General features: G+C 40.0%; 1 protein-coding gene across 1 annotated transcript in view; it reads right to left on the bottom strand.

Annotated features, from left to right (window-relative positions):
* LOC110164462 (cadherin-4-like) overlaps positions 1-20,692 on the bottom strand; it is a 394,436-nt gene extending 373,744 nt beyond the window's left edge. The window contains exons 1-2 of the mRNA XM_055166406.1: positions 20,633-20,692; positions 18,876-18,987 (exon numbers count right to left, since the gene is read on the bottom strand). Of these exons, the coding sequence (XP_055022381.1) occupies positions 18,876-18,987; positions 20,633-20,692 (172 nt within the window). The remainder of the gene's footprint in view (positions 1-18,875; positions 18,988-20,632) is intronic.
* Positions 20,693-21,509: the final 817 nt, after the last annotated feature.

The following is a 21,509-nucleotide window of genomic DNA, read 5'->3' on the forward strand; positions in this document are numbered from 1 at the left end:
CAACCACAATTAAATTAACAAATCACTGTTCCTAATTAATCAGGAGAATTTACAATCTGGGGCACACGGGTCTGCTACGTGACTGACATGGCTAGTGCTCCCCGCGTCTGCTCCTGGCTCGCTTGAAAGAAAGCTCAGATGAAAGCTTAATAAAACCTCTCCATAGAAAAGCCCCTTGAGCAGAATGGTCCAGCCTGTTACCGCTCTATTCCATGTCCATTCTTCACATTTCTTCATATCCTCTTCATCAATTCTCCCAACACTCCTCATCCTCCATCCTCCTCTATTCCACCCCCAGTAACCCACCCGGACTCGGCGCCGTGTTACCTCGGAGCTCGCGAAAAGCCCTGTTTGCTAATGAGTTGCTGGATTGACAGCAGGATTACACCATCACTTTGTAATCCTTTCATTTCTGTGTTTAGGATAATCACCATAGAAGCCCCCCCTTCTTCCCTCCCCCCTCGCCTCTCTCTTTCTGTATATGCGTGATTGTAGGAAGCTGTACGCATGTTTCAGTATTAGAGTCAGTGTAATTAACCTTCGGAGCGAGCAGGTTCACAAAAGGACAGTAAAACATTTATTATCTCTTTCGAAGCGGAAGGCCAGGAATATGCCAATCAGAAAGTGAGGGCACACCGAGCTGCTGCTGCTACTTTATAAATGTTTAATGGGGCCTGCTGAACTTGCTCTGTCCAGTGAAGCTGTATATTTAATATGGTAAAGTTATACTATGTGTCTAGACAGAATTAAATTAGCGATTAATTTTGGTGTGTGTGTTAATATGCATCAGGCTTCGGTTGGTTTGCAGGTTTGTTTGTCTGCAAGCTGCACAACTTAAATCAGAAAACTCATAATGTGAAAATATACCTGGAGTTGTGTTTTGTGTCATCCATAAGTAATTCAGTTTGTCTCCTCAAGAGCTTTAGTTAGATTCCCTGTTCCACCAGTCCTGTCCTGTTTATCTGCCTACTGCAAGATGTGCTCCTCTGTGTTTTTACAGTCTTCACTACACCATACTAACATCTGCAAGGTGATTGTGAAGTAAAAGAACAGAAACTGATTTTGTGAGCATAATGACAATTTTAAATAGTCAATATAAAGTGAGACTTTTTTAATAATAGAAAAAAGTTCCTTATTGGTTTTATTTAATTTTTTCATTTTCAGTACTTCAAATGAATATTAATACTATAATACTAGTTGTAGTAGCCTTTCATTTTTTTATGTTGTTGCCTCATTAAAAATCTACCTGGAGTTATGTTTTGTTTTATTCACACAAGTTTGAGTAATCCTGCATTATTAGTCTGTCTACATCTCCAAAACTCAAAATGCTCCTTTCCACCTTGTGATGTCAGGAAGCAGTAGGTTACTTTTTACATGTAGTTCTGTAGAGATTGGTAAATCCAAGGCTGAAATTATCCAGATGATTCTAGTGAAAGTGTATGGAGTTTAAAAACACAGTGCAGCACCTGTATGACCACACGACATCACCACAACAGAGTGTTTTCTGTTTTATGAGAAGTGCTCAGTTCTGATATGCAGGGTTTGTGTATTAAATGTTTGTATGAATCATACTGTAGATCTATAATAAATGGATAAGGATTCCCCTTCTGTTCTGGCCGCTCCATTGTTACTGCAGCTCCCGGGAGCTTATGCCAAGAACGAAACCTCCCATAGGGCACAATGTATTTTTGGGGGGAATTCAACCTGTCCATATTCGGCTGACAGGGCATCGACAACTTTTACAAAGGTTGAATTTTGTAGGGATTCTTGTCTGTTTTCACAACATGAACTTTAAAAAATGTTTTGCTCGAAGCACCTAAAAGTTAGCTTTGTAAGACTTAGCCTAACCCCACTCTGAGCCCACCTTGAGCCCACCCTGAGCCCGTGCTAGCTCTGCTCCAACAGCCATATATTGGTCAAAATGGACCATGCCGACTGGTCAAAACAGACCATGCTATACACGTTACTGACGTTACACGGGTGGGAGACACAAGCCTGTATTTTTGGGCCCATGCGCCAATGAGCACAGGCCACTGAAAATAACACGACGCCATCTTGGGTTCACCTTCCACATTTTATTATAGCTCTTTGGCCTATGGAATGAATCAAAACAACCGGGTATATTTTGAACATTATAACAGATCAGAAAATAGCATAACATGGGCTCTTTAAAATGCTTGAATAGGAAGACCTTCTAGAGACTTACAGCTTAAAAGCACTTGCCAATGCGCTCATGTTACTCCAACTCAATCTCTCACCCTATCACACCTCAAGTGAGCAAACAGGCTGCTCCGAGTTCAGCCTATCTCCTCTGTTCTCTGCTCCACAAACCCCCGTCTGTCCCAGGGGCCCCCCTCCCTCAGCGGGCCACTGGATCCTCTTCTTTTTGATCATCGTCAGACTCAGAGCTAGACAACTTATCGGCCTTTTTCCAACATTCCCAGGCCCAGAGGAGAGAGAGCTGCAGCCTTTTATTAGCCTGCTCTTGCCTCTGATGTGAGACAATAGACAGATATAGGCAAGACAAGAGAAGAAAGGGCTTTCAAAAACTCTACTCATCATATAAGGTTCAAGATCAATGTTGTACTCAGTCATAGACGCACGTATCTTTAAGCCATCTATAGAAATACGTCGTTTATAGATTGATGCCAAGATACGGGAGAGTGCTTCACAAATTGCTTCTGATTCTACATTTAAAATATAAGGCTGAACTCAGATCCTCCAAGCTTTGGAAAGAAATCATATAGTATAGTTGTTTTTATAAGTAGTTTTGAAAGGAAAACACCAAAAAATATATTGACCTAAATACTGTAGTGGAAGTAAACAAACGAAGTAGTAAAGTACTGTATTTAAGTTAAAAATGTAGGTATCTTAAAGGTGCATCGTGTACATTTTCCAGTTAAAGGTTCGTCAAAGCTTTTCTCCATGAAAATGTTGTTACTTTCTCTGGAATGTTCCACAATATGGTATAAAACATTGCTATGTTCATGGAGACCAGGCCAGACCAAGATCAGAGATCTGTGTTCAGATCTGTGGAGAGGCGACCACACTCATAGTCAGAATGCATATTTTTTTAGATATTTTTTGAGCTATAAAATCACCTGTATTTGAATAAATGGTAGAGCAGTTTAATGTCATACGGTGGAACTTTTTACTTTTACTTCACTATATTTGGGAGCAGGTATCTCTACTTTCTACTCCACTACAATTTTGAACTGAACTGAAAAGTACAAGTATTTTTTATTACTGTGTGAGACCTGCTGAAACACCCTAACTTTTAAAACATTCGTAATTTGAGCAAAAACATTTTAAAAACACAAATGAAAACAGCTAGAAAAAATATGAATTTGATCATTTCTGTTGGACAAAATTCTAAATTCAGCACAAATCTTTATCAAAATCAGTATTTTTGAAGCTTTATTAGATCGCAAACTCTGCACAAACTACTTTTTATTCTTCAAGAACATTTTTAAACGGGTACTTTCATGTGATACTTTTACTTTTGAGTTTTTTTTTGTGTTTTTTTTTGTTTTTTTGCTCCAGTATCTGTACTTTTACTTACCACAATTGAGTACTTCTTCCATCTCTGCCTAAATGTGGTGTCTGAAAGCTCATTTGAAAACACTTCCATAAGTACCTCTCCTATATATATGGTATATATCTGCATTATCATTGCATTGTGGGTATTTTAAACAGTTCTTATATGCAGCGAGCCAGATGCTAAAGGATTTGGCAGCCCCGTGTGGAAAACAAAACCCAAAGATTGATTGTTTGAAATAGTTGTGGAAATAGAGAACGCCATGATTGCACACTACAGCTCATTAGTTCCACCGATTTTCTGGACCATTTTGGAAACTCAATTTGGATCAGTTAAACAGTAGCTAACCAAATATAAAAAGAAAGATAAACAAAGAAATTACCTCAGTAGTTTTGTTGTACTGTTGACGACAGTTAAAGACCGCTCTGGACATAGACAGAATGGATTACTTTGTGGACTGATTAAATGTAAATTACAACGTGGGCTCGCTCCATAAATCAGCGTCCGGATATTGGGCAGTTACCGGAGCTATAGATTTCAAATAAATTGTTAAACAGACTCATGTTCAAAGTTTTCCAAACATTTAATTGAACAGAAGTTTTTCAAAATGCCACTTTGTTTCTGCCAGCCACCATTTTGAGACTAAACCAAGAAACTTTGGATAATTTCTTTCTCTTCTGAAATGTCACTGAAACCTCTTTGACATGTCAGATTATATGCTCAAGGATGCAACTAAATGGAATACACCAAATGCTAATTAACTCTGTGGGAGGTGGAACTGAAGTTTGGATTCTGCTCAACAAACCAATTAAAGCAGAGCAGTGGGCCGCTCCCAATCCTAGTGCCAAATGTAAATTTAGGAGTTGCATCCGAACAGGGTGTGGCATTTCCAAAAGTACTTTTTCCGTCTGATCAACTCATCAATCAGGCCTAATACAACTGCACAATGGTGAAGGGAACAACATGCACTGTACGTATACTAATATAAGGGAACACTGTGTACTTAAGTTGATTAGAGGTATGAGAATAGGCATGGATATGTTATTCTGACAAGTGTGTTGGTTATACAACTGGAGAGCGCGATGCATGAGTGGCTAGTACTCTCATCTCACAATAAAAAAAGGTCTCTGGGTTTATTAGAGTCTTTCTGTGTGAAGTTTGAGCTAGTGTTGTCACAAAACTAAAAATCTTCATTAAATTTTGACATAAGCAAAAGACAAGACAGATTTTGATACCAGAGTAATTACAGAAGACACTTAACATTTTAGACAATCAATACAAAGTTTCTTTAAAAATTACCATGTGGTCATTTTAAAATTAAAGAAAACCAATCTAAATCTACTCAGAAAGATACAATGTTGTCATATTGTTTTGTTTTTTCCAGTATTAATATCTGTCAAATTAATATTTAGTTTGGACAATAATTATTAATTATAGTAGAGATTGTTGGCGACAGTAGCTCAGTTGGTAGAGCATTTGCCCACTGATCTGAAGTTTGGTAGCTTGAATCCCTCTTTTCATTGTGTTCTTTGCAAGATACTTAACCCACCCTTAGTGTCTTTGTACACTGGTGCATGAATGTGTGTGTGAATGAGTGAGAGCTCCCTTGATGCAAAGCACTGAGTGGCTTGCAGGTGAAAAAGCTCTGTATAAAAATGTGACAATTTTTTTGGGGGGTGTTATTTTTGTTGCCCTCTGGTTTCCCATTCACAATATACAAAAATCATTAAGCAGTCCTGACCAAACCTAACTAAAGATTTATATTTTTATTCATTTATTCATACATTTAGCAAAACACAATTCATAGAAACAGGTTTGACAACTAAAACTGCACATAAAGAACAATGGTTATCATGTGTAAAGGAGCGGTAGAAGATTAAAAAAAAGACTTCTGAAGATGATGCTGATGCTTCATTGCGATTGCCCACTACTCCTAACAGCTTACCCAGTCACTTGAAGGACGGGTCAAATGCACAAGACAAATACTAGTACTCCATCACTCTTACAAATATAGTTTTAATGTTTGTCTGACTGTACCAAAAGCAGCATGTGTCTCGACTAGCAGATAGTATTCAAAGCGCGTCCCTTCTTTGTGGAGCCCTTTGTACGGCCCCTTTGTTCGGCCCTATCCACTCCGGGCCTGGTGAAAAGACTGCAGCAATAACTGGGGACTCATCATTGTCTTGTGATTAATGAACATTACTGGGGCCCTGTTTGTTGACCCTAAACTTGTCTCACCCTGGTCCCCCGAGCTCGAGGCTGCCTTGTCTCTTCACAGCCGTGCACTTGGCCTCTGCGCCTGACTTAAGAACTTAATGGGGAACATTCAGAGAATGTCCCGGACACAATTAGAGATTAGCAGACAACCATGCCTTGTGAGGGCTCTTCCATCGTGCTAACCTTTCATCCTTCCCCAACAAAGAACCAGGGATCTCCAAAGCAAAGGGAATAGAAGATGAGGCAGTACAGTGCTCTGATTGGTCCATTTCCACAGAGAGATCATACGCTTTTTAGATTTAGTTGATTAAAAATGTGAAAATGTAGAGAGATTGATTTAATTAACCATTAGAGCTGAATATCAAGAAAGCGGGGAGGGAATGGTCAGGGTTAAGAGGCTTAAGGTAAAGACTATGGGCTATTCACTGACTGCTATTTTACACTGCAACAGTTTTATGACTCCAAGCATCCTTTGTATATTATTTTAGTTTTACTTAAAGGTTCACTGGGTAACTTTTCTGGGGAGGGTCCACAACCAGTTTGTCTCCATGGAGATGTTAATGTTTTGGTTTAAATTGCCCAGTATGGTACTAAACTAGTCTGTCTTGCATTTATTTAACTACAAGAGTTATTTATTGCTCAAAAAAATCTTAAAAACATCCACTCTTACCATGAGTGATGTCGCCTCTCCACAAATCTAACTTTTAATTTGGTTTGCAAGTCTCCATGGAGTTTATGGCTATACTGTGTAACATTCGAGGCACATCTTCACCGGACAAGTTACACAGTGCACCTTTAAGACTTAAGTGTTACAAGTTGCATGAGCGCCAAGACAAAAGATAAGATATTGCACAATGGTTTGCAAATTAGTTTTAATCTGAAAGTAAATAGCCTCTCCTGGTATATTATATTATTTTGGGTTTAAATTTATTTTATTTTTTTGTACTAGCTGTATGCAGGACACTGTTTTTCCTTGCCGAGAAGGAGGGTCTAAGGACAGGGGATGTCTGTTTCACTTGATTTTCTAACTTTCTGTTGGTTAAATCAATGACCATGTTAAGCCATAAGAGGTAACTGTGGTTGTGATTTTGGGCTATATAAAAATGCATTGAATTGAATACTGAAAAAGTTAATAAACACGTTTTATAATGAACGATTTTAGAAGCCACATCGTCTCTGCATTTAAACTCTGTAAACTCCAAGCAAAGAGACTCATGAAGTACATTAGTTACCTCCACAGTGGCTCCATTTCGAACTGAATCAATTAAATAGCAATTAAAGCAGTTCCATCTCCAAACAGAGGCTGAGGAGGAGTGAGGAGCGAGTGGGCAGAGAGAAGAGAAGAAGAAGACACTACTGCACTGGGACACAGGCCAACGCAGGCTGGCACAAAACTGGACTGGAGTTGTGTACAAAGTATAAACAACAAGTGAAAAGCACCAAATTAACAGTCAAACTTTGAGTCATTAGATTCACAGGGGATTTTGGCCAAATGTGGAATTAAGATTCAACTGCCCTGGAGATATTTTTGCCGAAGAGTCTTAAAATTGGACAATAACTAAAAATTAACTTTGGGGTATTGATTTTCACTTTTGCAATGATTGTTTTTTACCTCTGGCAAGAAGCTTGTGTTTTCCACAACTTAAGTTTCTTTGTCAGACTGTTTACGAAATAAACTAAAAAGTAATGCTTAGATGATAATAAGAAGAAATTTATACACCTCACCCAGTGTTTTTGGGTGAGGTTCTGGGAACTGAACATTAATTCAAGGGAATTGCTTCATTATGAGATGGTGAGATCAGGTGAGCAGTAAACAAAGCATTAACTGTTTAAAACTGCATTACTTCAATTTCAAGAAGGAAGAAATAGGTTTTAAATCTATCAAATCCTTCTTAGCTCTTAACTCTTTTGTCAGATTGCTATTCCTCAGTATTTATTCATACATTTCCAGCTTTAAAACTGCAAATTGAAGTAGGGATGAACTGCCTGGCCTGATTCATCAGCCGGTTTCACTTCATAGAAACCATCTGACCTCGCAGTGTTAGAATTCGTTTGCTTGATGGTAGGTGGGTACTATTTTCATTTAATCAATCGCTGCTATTTGGTTGTGACATATGTAATGTGCAGCTAACTGAGCTAACTGGTATATTAAGCTTTTCCCAAATCCCGTAGGAAGAAGGGCAATAACGTCTTTCCCCTTGATAAAATTCACCATACATTCTCTTTATTCCAGCTTTAAATCCTCGTTGTCGGGAATCGTATCTGAATATATGGCTCTTCGCTGATTGGTTGGTGCCCGAACTTGCACTTCCAGGGTTTTTGCGAACCGTCTATTGTATTTTGATTCCTGACCTAGTTGCTGAAGAGAAATTAAATTGCGCTAAAGCACTAGGTGGCGCCAGCCTGGCTATGAATCACCAGCAATCTCACCTGAATCTCTCCGTTTTCAGATGGCCATGATTGACAGATAGAACAGTCAGAGACATGCATTGTCCGTCTATATTGGAAAAAATAAAGGAAAAAAAATCACAGGGAATTGAAAAACACTGCAGATGTTTTGCAGAATTTATGAGCAATGCAGTAAACTCTGTTAATATGAAGTGAGATAAATTTGATTTTATTTGTAAATTAAAGGAGACCAATAAGCTCCTTTACTCCTCATATGTCATTGAAAAAAGACAAATCTGACTGGACGATCGCATTCTTCTTTTACAATAAACTCTATGGGTACAAAAACTAATAAAAAAAAAAGATTGTACCATCTTTAATAACATTTACAGATGAATCCTCATAGTTGCCAAAATCAAACTTCTACAACTTACTCCCCAATCTCATCACTGACATGAAAAGTACTTCTTCCACTTGAGCCTCCAATACAGCCTTCCTGACACAAAGACATGGTCAGTGCGACTTCTGCCTTGATGAGAAAAAAAAAAAGAATCATTCTAACTCCCTCCTTCACCTCCCCCCAGCCTCCCTGCACCCAAAAACCACCCCCACGAGTGCCTCTCATCCTCCCTGATGACAACTCCTCCGACAAAGGCAGCGGGAACACCTTCTAACTGCCACAGAGCCGGCCTCATCTGACAAGAGCTACAAAGAAGGCCCTTTTACCTGGGATGGGAGAATGCTTTTGTGTGTGCGCACTGCTATGGAGGAATAAAGCTTGTCATCCGCTAACATCTCCTGGCGGCCATCTGTGCATTGAAACTCTGAGGTTCAGGCAAAGTATTTAAGCAGGTTTAATGCGTTGGGAAGAGCCATAACCTTGGTCGTGCTGAGTTCCCACAAGCCCCATCACAGCCCAGGCAGGAGGGCTCTGAGTGCAGGGAGCAGATGACAGAAAGCCAGAGTTCACACACACAGCGGAGAGGCTCAATCTGCAGGTAGTTTCCCATCACAGCGCCCTCCTCGTCTCCTCCGTCCCCTCGCGAAGGAAAAACAAAGGCAGAAGATGTCAGAAAATCTCATTAAAAAATAATCGCCTCCACGTGCTCGTGCTCCTCACTTCAGACTGGAGTTGGTCGGCTTTGTAATGACCGGCTTGGAAGAAGCTGGAGGCCGGCTGCTGAGCGCGCACTGGAATCGTACTCGCAGGGACACTCACATTTAACCAGAGCTGATATTGAGGAGGAGGACTGGAGCAGCATGGGTCCCCAGGTACAGTTGGAGGAAATACAGTTTGGACTTTGGTTAAAGCACTGTATACTTTAAAAGGTTATATTCCACAGGATATGTGGTGAGGAGTGTGTTCATTGATACATTAAAAAAGGCACGAAATACTGCTGTCGCGGTTAGGGAATTTCTCCTGCGGTGTGGTATAGCGGCTCAACAGTGCGATATGCATTGATATCGCAGCCCCTCACACCCCACATCCTGCAGAGTTACAGTATTTCTAGTGGCACTGAAAAATCTCTCCGATGATGTGCTTGTTGCGCAGATGCACATGTACCTTGATTGTCACACGGATATAGCGTGTGTAGAGGGAGAAGTAACATTTGGCTTTGCAACAAGTGCTGCTCCCATCTCTCCAGCTCTCACTGTGGCAGCTCAGGTCAGAGTCCTGCACCAGGTCGGGCACCCAAGGACTTAAGAGAGCACGTGGTGCAGGTGTCCGCAAAGCGCGATTAGGTGATGGCTGCGTTTACCTCCGTGCTGCACAGAGCTGCTGCGTTCCTTTCACCTGCGGTCACCTTACGGTCTTCGCGGGCACACCTTAGTCCTGGGTTAGTCCTGCGTTATCACGGGCACGGGTGGTAACGGGTGGAATGTTAACAGGTCCAGGCGGGTGTGGGTCTCTAAAAATGGACCCGTGCACTACTCTAGGTCCGGTTACATTGGTCACGTGTGGTGATCGGGGGGGCTCAACATGCACAGCGGTGGACCTCTTAATATCGCGGTGATTTATTTTTGCGGTTATTGTGACAGCCCTAGCACGGAATAATTATTTTTGAAGCATCCGTCATCTGTTTCCATGGAGATGTTTTTGCAATGTAAGGAATTTTCCACAGCATAGCATTATACTTATCTATCTCCATGGAGACAAACACAAACCCTTCTTTTAGCTGAAAAAGGGCTAACTACGCTGTCACTGTAAATCCATAAACTAAGGTAATACATATATGCATATTGATACTTTGCAACTGATGGCATCAACGTTCCCGTTCATGGGTGTGATGCTAACTGTAGGCACTGCTCTGTCTGAGGTTTGTTAGACTTTACTGTTAGACATAATTTGAGCGTTCTTTTAACGCAATCTGACCATAAAGAGCTGCTTTAGTTAGGACTACAACAGGTAAGATGATCTGTTAAACAAGTCTCTCACACATTACATTGCAGACACAGGCTAGTTCACATTAGCCAAAAGTTTTTCAGTTAGTCACTCTCACATATTTGTTGAAAATCAAACAGGACCATGAACACTCACATTGATCACTCCTGCTGTTTTCAGACTATCTTAAAACGTTTTTGACTGTGCTTGCTAACTGTGTATTATGTCACCATGGCAACACCATAGAAATACATGTAGAACACCCCCAGAGTGATATAAAAATTGAAATATTACTATTATTATTTTTATTATTATTATGATTATTATTATTACTGCGTTTTCTACCATTGATTTGAGAACTAGCACTCCCACAACACTGCCTAAAAATATAAAAGAAAATCTGATGAATTGCTTTCTTTTGACTAAAAGTGCACATAATAGGCGCACCTGCATATCTCATAAAGTCCCCATAACCCCCTCAAACACATGTACGCACATTAATCCTGCTGAATGGTGCTCTTACCGCTCCCTGGGGTCCTGTTATGTCCACCTCACCTTAGAGTCTCTGCTTTTCTCTGTCACTCCACAACAGCCTGCAAATGTCACTCCTGCACTTTTCTCTAATTAATAACAATGGAAAATCAATGTGTCTGGGTCTGTCTGAGCAATAATAAAATCTGCCATAATGCTAAAGAAAAAATGTGTGTTTGGTTTGCATTAGGAGAGAGATTACGCTAAAGGGGGTTCACAAGATTTAAATTCCAACAATGAGCCAGATTTACATGCAAATTATAAGTATTACGTGTCATAACATAAATGGGAGCCTGTAATCATAAGAGGGGGAGCAGTAGTTCTATTCTAACAGGGTCTGATCTCCATAAGGGCACTGTCTGCTATCGACCCTCATAACAATGCAGCCTGTGTGTGCGCAGAGATTCGGGGCAAAAGGTAAACAGGAAATCAAAACAGACTAACAGTGTTTGAGGGTGCACGGGAGAGGCAAAATTGATGTAATGTCCATCCCAATGGAGCGTGTGAAGAGAGAAGGCATCTATTATTCAAGATACGACGCACACCAGCACAAGCAGATCTGTGTCCCCATATCAAAGAGTAAAGAGAAGCAAGAGAGTTTGGTAGCTCCAACTATGGGCCTTAAATGGGTTTAACATGGGCGGTGGTCATAGACAGTGAAATACAGACTGGTGGTGGTAGCGGTAAGCTGCTGAAGACATAGGTGAGGTATAGAAGAGCTGTGGGCTTTTAGTTGTTTTGTAGAGTAATTGATCAATGCTGTTTTAGTTGAGCTAACTTTTTATCTCAATTTGTATGTACAACAGCAGAAAGGGGAAAGCAAGTACTGCATAAACTGGAGTTTTCAGAGTGAATGATGAGTTTAATCACACCCAAATGCTACTTACTAGTAGGGTTGGGTACCATTAAGAAGTTGCTGATACAATACATAACTTGATACATAGGCCACGATACGATACATATTTCGATACATAGGCCACGATACATATCTCAATACAGTGCACTTTTGATTCGATACGATATACTTCAAATTGATGCAATACGGTTCAATAAAAAATACAGGTTAAATCATGGCTATGATACTAAAAGTCTTTGTTAAACCACTTTTTTGTGCAAATTGAATATGAAATGCACACATTTTAATCATGAAAACAGTGAAAATGTCAAATGTGTCGCAAGTCACAACAAGTTTCCTTTCTCTAAACAAGCAACAAAACTGTAGTGGGGTAACAAAATAATTGAGTAAAATACACCAAATCAATACTGTATCATCACATTAAATGATACAATAAATGGATATTTTGATATTTTTGCACACTCTATTTACTAGTACTTCTTTAAATGCATGCTTTCAGTGCTTTGAATTCATATGAGATTATAGATATATTGAATACTTTTTACCTGTGCCACTCATCGTACACTCGACTAATCAATGTACAAGGCATGTTTTTAGTCATCCAAAAATTTCTATAGTAGAAGGCAGTTTCACGGTTAAGAACACAGCAACAGTATGCACTAGCCGACAACCTTAGAAGACTTGGATTCGATAGCATATAGAAAGTATTCTTTTCACACTTATTTTTCAATCTAGAAAAAAATATTATATTACTGACTCATACAAGTGTGCTATTAAAAACACCCCTCACTATTCTATACAGACGCAAACCCAGTTCCGGCCATACCAGGCTATAGAAATCTAGATACAGTGAGCTTTCAACAAAGTACTTGCAGAAAGGCTTTCCACTCCAGTATGACGGCCATATGATGAAAAACTTAACTCAAGTGATACAAGAAACCTCATTAAGTAAAGACGTTCCCTTCCTTCATTTCAGAAGCCTTTTGCAATGTAAGAAGTACAGACTAATTTAAATGAACAAGGCCATAAACATTTATACACAACAAACTTTTAATTAAACTGAAGACAGCCATTGTGGGAAGCTGTATCTTTACCTATAATGGGCCACGCACTCCAAAAGCTAATTAAACTCATTCACTTACTTATACTTTGAGGTACGTACTATGTTCCCCCTTGTTAGTATAGAGTGCAGTTTTGTTCAGTGGACATGAAACTGAAAGAATAGCAAAGATTTGTAACTGCTGGCTTTTCGGACGCGTATTGAAATTCGTATCCTCAAGAAAGCCATAAACAGCATTAGTGATTCTGAATGCAAAGCAGAGAGACCATTTCTGAGCTTTCTTCTCCGGTGGTGAGTGGCACAAAGCCAGAAAACGATAAAATTAATGTGACACTCAAGAAAGAGAGGGTGGAGGCAGGTCAACATGCACACGCGATAAATTAAACTACACCACTCACAAATCTGTACTAAAAGCAGCATATGAATAGCATGGCGGTCACTGCAAATGCATTTATGAAAAGAGTTATAGTCAAAACCTGATGGGGAAGGTTAAGGACAGATATGGCTAGCTTAATACACGCACCCAGGCTTTTCAGCATACTGATGAGTTGCCACAAGGAGATAATTTGTGAAAATGTGCTACAATAGAATATGTGAATTCAAAATGATGATGAGGCTAGTGTTGCCTCCAGGTTCACATAGAACGGTAATGTATGTCTTTTAATCTCACACTCACATGTACGGTACAAAAAGAGCACTGCTAAGAAACAGGAGCAGAGGCCAAGGTCGCAGAGCAGGTGCACGGAGCTGAGTCCACTATTTCATGACTAACAGAATGTGTCGACGCTAACTGAGGAGGAAGGCAGACATATGGGGACATGTGACATATAAGGTGAGATGGGTTTGTTAATACACTTTTCTTTTGTCATTTCAGTGCACTTATTGGAGGAAAGTTCCAACACACTGCAACACAGGTCAGGAATCAGAATACACTAGACAGTTTGCAAGAACCCCAGAAGTTGTAGACCACGCACGGCCAATCAGCGAAGAGATGTGAAGCCATGATGTCAAACTCAAGCGCCTGTCTAGGTCCCTTTTGTTGTACAGCACAACAGTAAACAAAGCAGTCGAAATGGATGTAGATGAAGCCATACATTCTGTGTTGGCAACGATTCCCGAGATTGAGGATTTAAAACCAAAACAAAGACAATGTTTGGTGAATTTTATCAAGGGGAAAGACGTTATTGCTCTTCTTCCTACGGGATTTGGCGCGTTACATTCATCACAACCAAATAGGAGTGACTGGTTAAATGAAAAATGTACCCGCCTACCGTCAAGCAAACGAATCTTAATGCTGCAGCCTTGAAATTAATTAAAGGAAATCCAATTCAGTTTATGCACAAATTTTGGTACATGGCAGAGGTTTGCTAACATCAAGTCAAGTCATGTGGGTGTGTGTAAACCTATGAATAGTGTTATGATGGTTTAACTGGTTGATAGTACTGACAAAAACAGAGCTATCATAGCAGTCATTTTGATACTTGAAAAGGCCTATGTCATGATCATTTCATTATTTATGGAAAGTTTTGTTCAAAAATTACTAGAGTTTGCCTATAACAACGACTACATTATACCTGGATGACTGAGGGATTACACAGACATAAAGAGTCTGTCTACAAACTTGAAACATGAGACCTTGGCTGAGGCACTTCACTCATCTTGCATGTAAACTTGTGTTTTAGTGGATGAACACAAAACATGCACAATACTTTACAATCCTCCAGTTGAGGTAGTCCTGATCCAGCCTAGCTCAGCAGCATTAAGTATGGGTCAAATGCAGAGGACAAATTTCCCTAAGGGGCAATACAGCAGAGCGTACCTTACTTTAACCTTAGTGAGTGACTGGTGAGCATCTACGGAAACAGAAGTACCTACTACAGACTGCAGTGAGTAAATGAATTATGCATTGTCAAGCTACTTTGAGTGTCTCCGGCAGGACCTATAAAAGACTGCTACACAATTATAGATAATATTATTTTACAGGTGCATTATGCAACTTTTCTAGAGGCAAGGAATGTCTTTAAGCATACGTATCTATCCAATGAGACAAGCTGATGACACCACCAGGCCAAGTTACAGGAAAGATCGCTCGAGACTAAACCTGCTCACAGTAAGAGTGCACGTTTTTTGGGTATTTTTGAGCAATAAAAGATAGATAAGTTTAATGCCTTTCTGTACAACATCCGTGGAGGAAAAAGCAATAACTTCAAAAACCACCTTAAAACCAGTGGTCTTCAAATGTGTCACATGCTGCTGCAATGGCCTTGAACATTCAATAAAGCAGGATATTTTTTTTGTATTCATTTTCAGTCATAAACTCAGTCTGTCACCACCCCTCCCTCCACACTGACCCCTGCCCCCCTCAGCCCTCGTCCCATCAGAGCCTGGGCCCAGTTCTGTCCCTGCCATTACTCCCGCACGTCCTCACATGAATACTATAACATGTATGTGTGTGTTGATGGGGTCATTACATCTGCCCCCTTCTGACGGTTTTGGGTTAAACAATGTTATTATTCTATGTCCTTTTTCCATGTATGGAGAGAGCGCCTCCAGTGACACCCTTAGCAGCAATAAATCAGATGACAGCGCAGTGTAAATCACATGATGATGCTGGGGTGTGCTGGGGCAAAGATGCACTGGGATACTGCTACATGTGACATTCAAGAGAAAAAATACTGCCTTTTAGCATTATATGAAGACAAACTTGTGATTTCTAAGGACTCAGTATACATAACATGGGAAATATCAGTGTATATGATATTTCATGGCATATGTAATGTTTTTAAAGGGCCCATATTACGCTATTTTTATCTATGTTATAATGTTATTTCCTCATCAAAAACATACCTGGAGTTGTGTTTTGTTTTATTCACGCATGTTTAAACACAAAAACTCAGCATATTTAGGCTGAGTTCTTCTATCAAACAGAAAACACTCAGTTCCACCTTGTGATGTCATGTGGTGCTAAAGGAACACAATGTTTTTAGACTCTACACCTTTTTCATTATTAGTTCATGAATTCAAATCAAACTTTCTGAATGATGAAGTAAAGTTAATATGATACAAACAGATAAAAAACGTTTCTCATTAAGGTTTTATTTTTGGAAGTGTCATTTGATTTGAAATAACTAATAATAATTTGGTGATAAATCTGTTACAGTGATACATTTCTATATCTTATGATTATATTGTGATCAGAACAGTCTCAGTGATCAATTTAACCAAATAATCTTGACATTGCAGCACCATAAAAGAAACTAAACAATACAGCCAAATCTAATCAAATCAAAGCATCACCCAAAATTTGTAAACAAAATACTCTTTCAGTGATTTAATGGAGGATTAATAAAGCAATATCTGATATTATCTTCATCATTTACTGTTTGGTTGAACTGAAAAGCTCAATTTGAACCCACTTGCCTGTCCTCTTGTAACTCACTGATTTAAAACACAGCTTTGTTTGTGATGTGGTGTCTTACACAAAGTGGGCTGCTGATTTCAGGCGCTTATAAAACTAAAAGCAAATCAAGCCAAGCATCTATTGTTAGCAGTAAATTGAATCTCTAATGTTGAAAACAAGCCTGTTAGCCGGGCCCTGACTGAATATTAGCTATGTCTAAACACAGACACAGAGACGATTTCATCTCCACTGAATGGGATAAATAATGCCATATCTCCTTCTGCAGCAGCGATGGCCCATTGTGAGTGTGTGTGATTGAGTTGACACCCCCCTGCTGGGCCCAGGACCACACTGCACCACTGTGAGCAAAGCTACCTACTACTGTTTTAAAGTGCGCTCTCATTTCCAACAAGGATCCAATAACAGAAAGTTAATGAAAAGATAAAATTATGCTTAGATTATAACAAGGTTGGATAAGGGAGTCACAAAAGGGGAAACAAAACCACCTCACAGTCCACTCTAGAAAATCTCCTTTTGTGGACAAACCAAGTTAAGTCTGGAAATTTCAAATATAGAATTGTTGCAAATAGAGAATATATCCAGTGAGTAAATTTGAGGATTATTTTAAAACTTGTTTCAGATATTCAAAAGTTACTGGTCAAACTGGAATGACCAAAATTAAGGTTAACGTTACAGTACACTGCCACATTAAAAAACAACAGTAACTTCAGCCTCCTACAGTCAAGATTTAAACCAGCTACTTCATTAGACGAGAGGTATACCTAATAAAGTGTCCAGCGAGTGCAGACTGTAATCGTATATGTCTTTGTGTGAGTCTGTGAACACTCCAGAGAGCCAGTCTAGACAGCTGTATCCCCGCCAGCCCTCTGTCTCTCTAAAGGAGACGGAGAAATATCCAGTGTGCAGCTGCAGAAGACACAACCAACCCACAACCCTGCCACTGCGTGCCCACAGCAAAACAATACAGCCCAGCCCCAGCTATGAGGAGAAAAAGACCAGGACGAGGATCAATACAGAATTGCAATTAGCTCACATTGGTAGAAGCAGGGCCAGATTAGACACAGGATGTCGATTCCATTTCCTGCACTATCGGGCCTCAAACTTGGTCGTCTCACTGTGTAATTGAGGCAACAAACACAGAATGGATAGAGACACTCAAGTGTGAAGGTAATGGTAAATACAAACTCTAATGACAAAAATGAGGAGTAATTAGGAAGAGCAATTAAAAAGCCATGATGACAAGGGATGAAGCCAGAAAGATTGTTACAGTGATTATAACTGATGTCGTAAGAAGGTTTTCTGTCGACTAAGCTAACACATTTTTCTTTCTCAAATCAACAGAACTCAGTCTTGTTGGATTAGGGATGCCGATCCAGGAAAAATGACGGCTCAGGACATCTTATAATGTTTGAACTTTAATTCATTCAAAGCTCTTCAGAAGTTACTTTCAGGATATTAACAGTTACATAACACAATCAGATCAATTTTGTAAGAACTGTTAACCGTATTTTGAGAGAAAAACATGCCATTTTTCATCAGTGCACTACTATTTGTCAGTATTGGGTATAGTATAGTATCGATATTGGCATCAGAACTGAAAAAACCTGGATCAGTACATCTCTAACCTGAATGACTGAGAGATTACAGTTTCCTGGAAATATCAAGCATTAAGAACGCAAACTTTTGCCAAGGTATTGCTCCTTTCTTGCATTTATAACAATGCAGTGCCAAGATATGAATTCAAACCCAACTATCTTATAACCACTATACAATTGCAAACCTCTGCCAAGGAACTATCTGTACCATCTCACAATGCTAAAATGTGGAGTCCAGGCACAGATTCAAACCTGCAGATCTTTCAGCTCATCGGTGAATGCAAAATGAATCTAATACATCAGACATTTTAAAACCACTCGGATTTTTCAGACCTGTGCCAAGGCAATGATCCTGCTGTGCAATGGCGACAATACACTACATGCCTATAGAGATTTGAGAATTTAGTTCAGTGTGAAGCGAACTAATAATTACTCAAATAAAGAGCAGTTAGGATCTTGGCTATGCTCCTAAACATATCATAGAAGATCGTCCAGAAAATGTCATAAAATCAAGTTAACAACCTTTTTAACATCCGATAAAACTTTAGTGCTGCATTGTGTCAGTATGAAACCTTTTGCTCCTACTTTACATTCTCCCATTTGAGCCTGAGGAGCTGTATTTTTGACAGCAGTTGCATCTCAATCGTCTGCAACATCAGCGCTCCCATCCCACATCACAACAGCATTTTTGCCAACTACCTACGGTGACAATCCTCTCTTTCTCTCCCCCATTTACTCACAGCCTTTCCACAAAAGCATCCCTCTTATGTGAAAAACAGCATCCCTCGCCTAGCTCTGATCTTTTCTTTCAACGGCTCTACAGCGGTGTGGCTTCCATTAAATTGTGATAGAAGAGTTTTCCTGTACACCCAGTGAACGGTCTTACCTTTCCAGACAGAGTGGCCTTGGACCACATCTTTGGGAACCAGCACGGTATAGAAGCTCTGAGAGAAGCCAGGGCGACAGGGACTGTGGGCTGCATGCTCGCCATTATTCCTCTATGAGAAAGAGAGAATACATTGTAAGGCATCGATAAACATGGATTCTATTGATTTTCTGCTTGGCGCTCAGTGGTGGTTAAAATAGCCTTGTAAAGTGGTGAATATAGAATAGGCTGTATAAGACAGATAGATGACATGGAAGATTATTCAAAAACAAGCAGAACTAACAGTAGTAATAGTAATAGTAATAGTAATAGTAATTGTAATAATGTAGTAGTAGTTGTAGTAGTAGTTATTCATTTTGGTTCAAATTAACACTGATTATCATAACAAATGTTCATTTAAAAGTAATTTACATACTGCAAAAATAGATTATTGTTTAGGCATCATCACATAATATTGCTTCTACATTAAAAAAAGGATTTGTGCTTCCTTGAAAATAAATAAAATCATGTATATTGGTTCTTCTCTTAGATCTATCATTTTAATATTGCACTGAAGATTTGGACAAGATTGGACTTGAGTGACATCTGATGTTTGATTGCTTAGTGTTTTTTGTTTTGTTTTGTATAATTTCAAAACTAAAAAAAAAAAAAAAAAACTAAGTACAGTTACACAAGGTTTGAGTTTGAAAGTGTAGAGCATTTACTCCACAACCAACATGCTCCACTATGGGTGCAGGTTTATCACTGCAACACCAGAGCTGTACTGTGCCATAGGCTTACAATGCAATCACCTAATGTATTTGTGCAAATTCACAGGCTACTATTTTGTGATCACAGTACCCAGTGGATTAGAATGTATGGTACACAACGTAATCAAATACAAACTATCTTTCAAAAGCATTTTACAGGAGCTGCACTCTACCCTCAGTGTATTCTCATAATGATGCAAGCTTCCTCCTTTGTGATGCCATTATATAGGCTACTGTAAAGCCCTGAAAAGATGGGCAGTGGCTGTGTAATACGTCCTAATTGCTGTTTAACCAAACCATTAAAAGTTCCTAAGCGCCATTATCCGGGGAATAACTTCATAGCCACATGGTCTACTACAGCGCTGCGTCTCCAATGGCTCAGACTGAGCTACTACCCAGCCACATCCGTGACTGTGTGTGCAGACGCGGGCTGGTGCCAAGGCTGGAGTCTGAATGGAGACGAGCCATAGCGCACTACATCTCCGCGCTCCCCGAACAAACAGACAAATGAAATTGTCTTGTTCCGCTAAGTTTACACATTTAGAGGCTGTAGTCGCGAAAATACAGACTGAGAAAACGCCAAAGGATCATTTTGAGCTTGTGATGTGATGAAAGAACTTATAAAAGGAATTGAGCAATAGCGGTTACTTGAAATGGCACGAAAAGCTGCGCTATTGGGCGATAAACGAGTGGCAAATAGAAAGATGATGCGGTTGGGGGAATGTTGTGTGAATCAATACGCGGTGGTTAAACTTATATATCTATTGTAGCGTTTTGTACATGAATGCAAGACTAAAAAAACACAGCAGAGTCTAGTTTCTGTCATTCACCTTGTATTTTATAAACTTCAGTATGATTTGGGAAGCAATACTAAGGAGGATTAGGAGCCCGTTTGGTGCTGCAGTTGGGCTGAGAGCTTAACGCAAGGCTCCTAGCTGTTGCTTATGGAAAGGATGCCGCGTTCTCCGAGATAGTGAACAAAGATGCGTTTAGTTTCCAAAGACTCACCCAGAACGAGTCAAAAAGCAGGACTGCAGTCAGGACCACAGCGAAGTCAGTTGGTCTCATCGTGTCGAGCAAAAGCGAGCCTGGGCTGCTGCTGCCTGGGCGAAGAGACGGAGTAAAAGAGGGTACCGCTGCCAATTCTTCCTCACTCCCCAAAAAATACAACTAGGGTAATTCCGAGCACGGTACGCACGCACGCGGGCTGCTACGTCCCTCCTCGTTCCGTTTCTCGTGGTGAGTGTGATGCAGCAGTAGTGAGTTGAGTTTCCCCGGCAGTGTCATGTGCAGGTGAGCGCTCCTCTCCACAGCTCCAAGGCGCAGTCAGCGTCACTGTGCCCAACCCCTCCCACGACAAGAGAGAGCCAGCCGGTGAGAGAAACTCCGCACACACGCTTAAAGCAACACTAGAGCTCACTCTCCCTGGACATAAAGAGCAAGATTCTCCTCACAGAGACCTCCCAGAATGTGTAACTTTAACCTACAACTGACAAAAGGCGCTGCACTGATCTATGCGTAAAATGCTTTGTTCCGCCTGGTGCAGACTCGAAAGTAGAAAATGATAAATGACCATCACGTCGCCATACAGGGTGACCGCTACAGGTGCCTGGAACCAGTAACACAACGAGCTTCAAATCAGATATACGCCTAATTTTAAAATTCGTTGGTCAATTGTTCATCTGAAAGAAAAAAAAAAAGAAAGAAAAAAAAAGCTTTCCTCAATATGAGTATAATGTTCTAGGCAGAATTTATATCCACATTCTACTTTACAGTCTAATATTGTTCATTATTGTTGTGAAGGTCAGAGCAGAATCTTTTCAGACTAGTTCTTGTAAAAGAGAACAAATATTTATCTGAGAAACGGTGTTGTGAATAGGCTGCT

Source organism: Boleophthalmus pectinirostris, unplaced genomic scaffold, assembly GCF_026225935.1.
Source record: "Boleophthalmus pectinirostris isolate CB_2022bp ecotype Guang Dong unplaced genomic scaffold, ASM2622593v1 HiC_scaffold_8, whole genome shotgun sequence".
Classification (NCBI taxonomy): domain Eukaryota; kingdom Metazoa; phylum Chordata; class Actinopteri; order Gobiiformes; family Gobiidae; genus Boleophthalmus; species Boleophthalmus pectinirostris.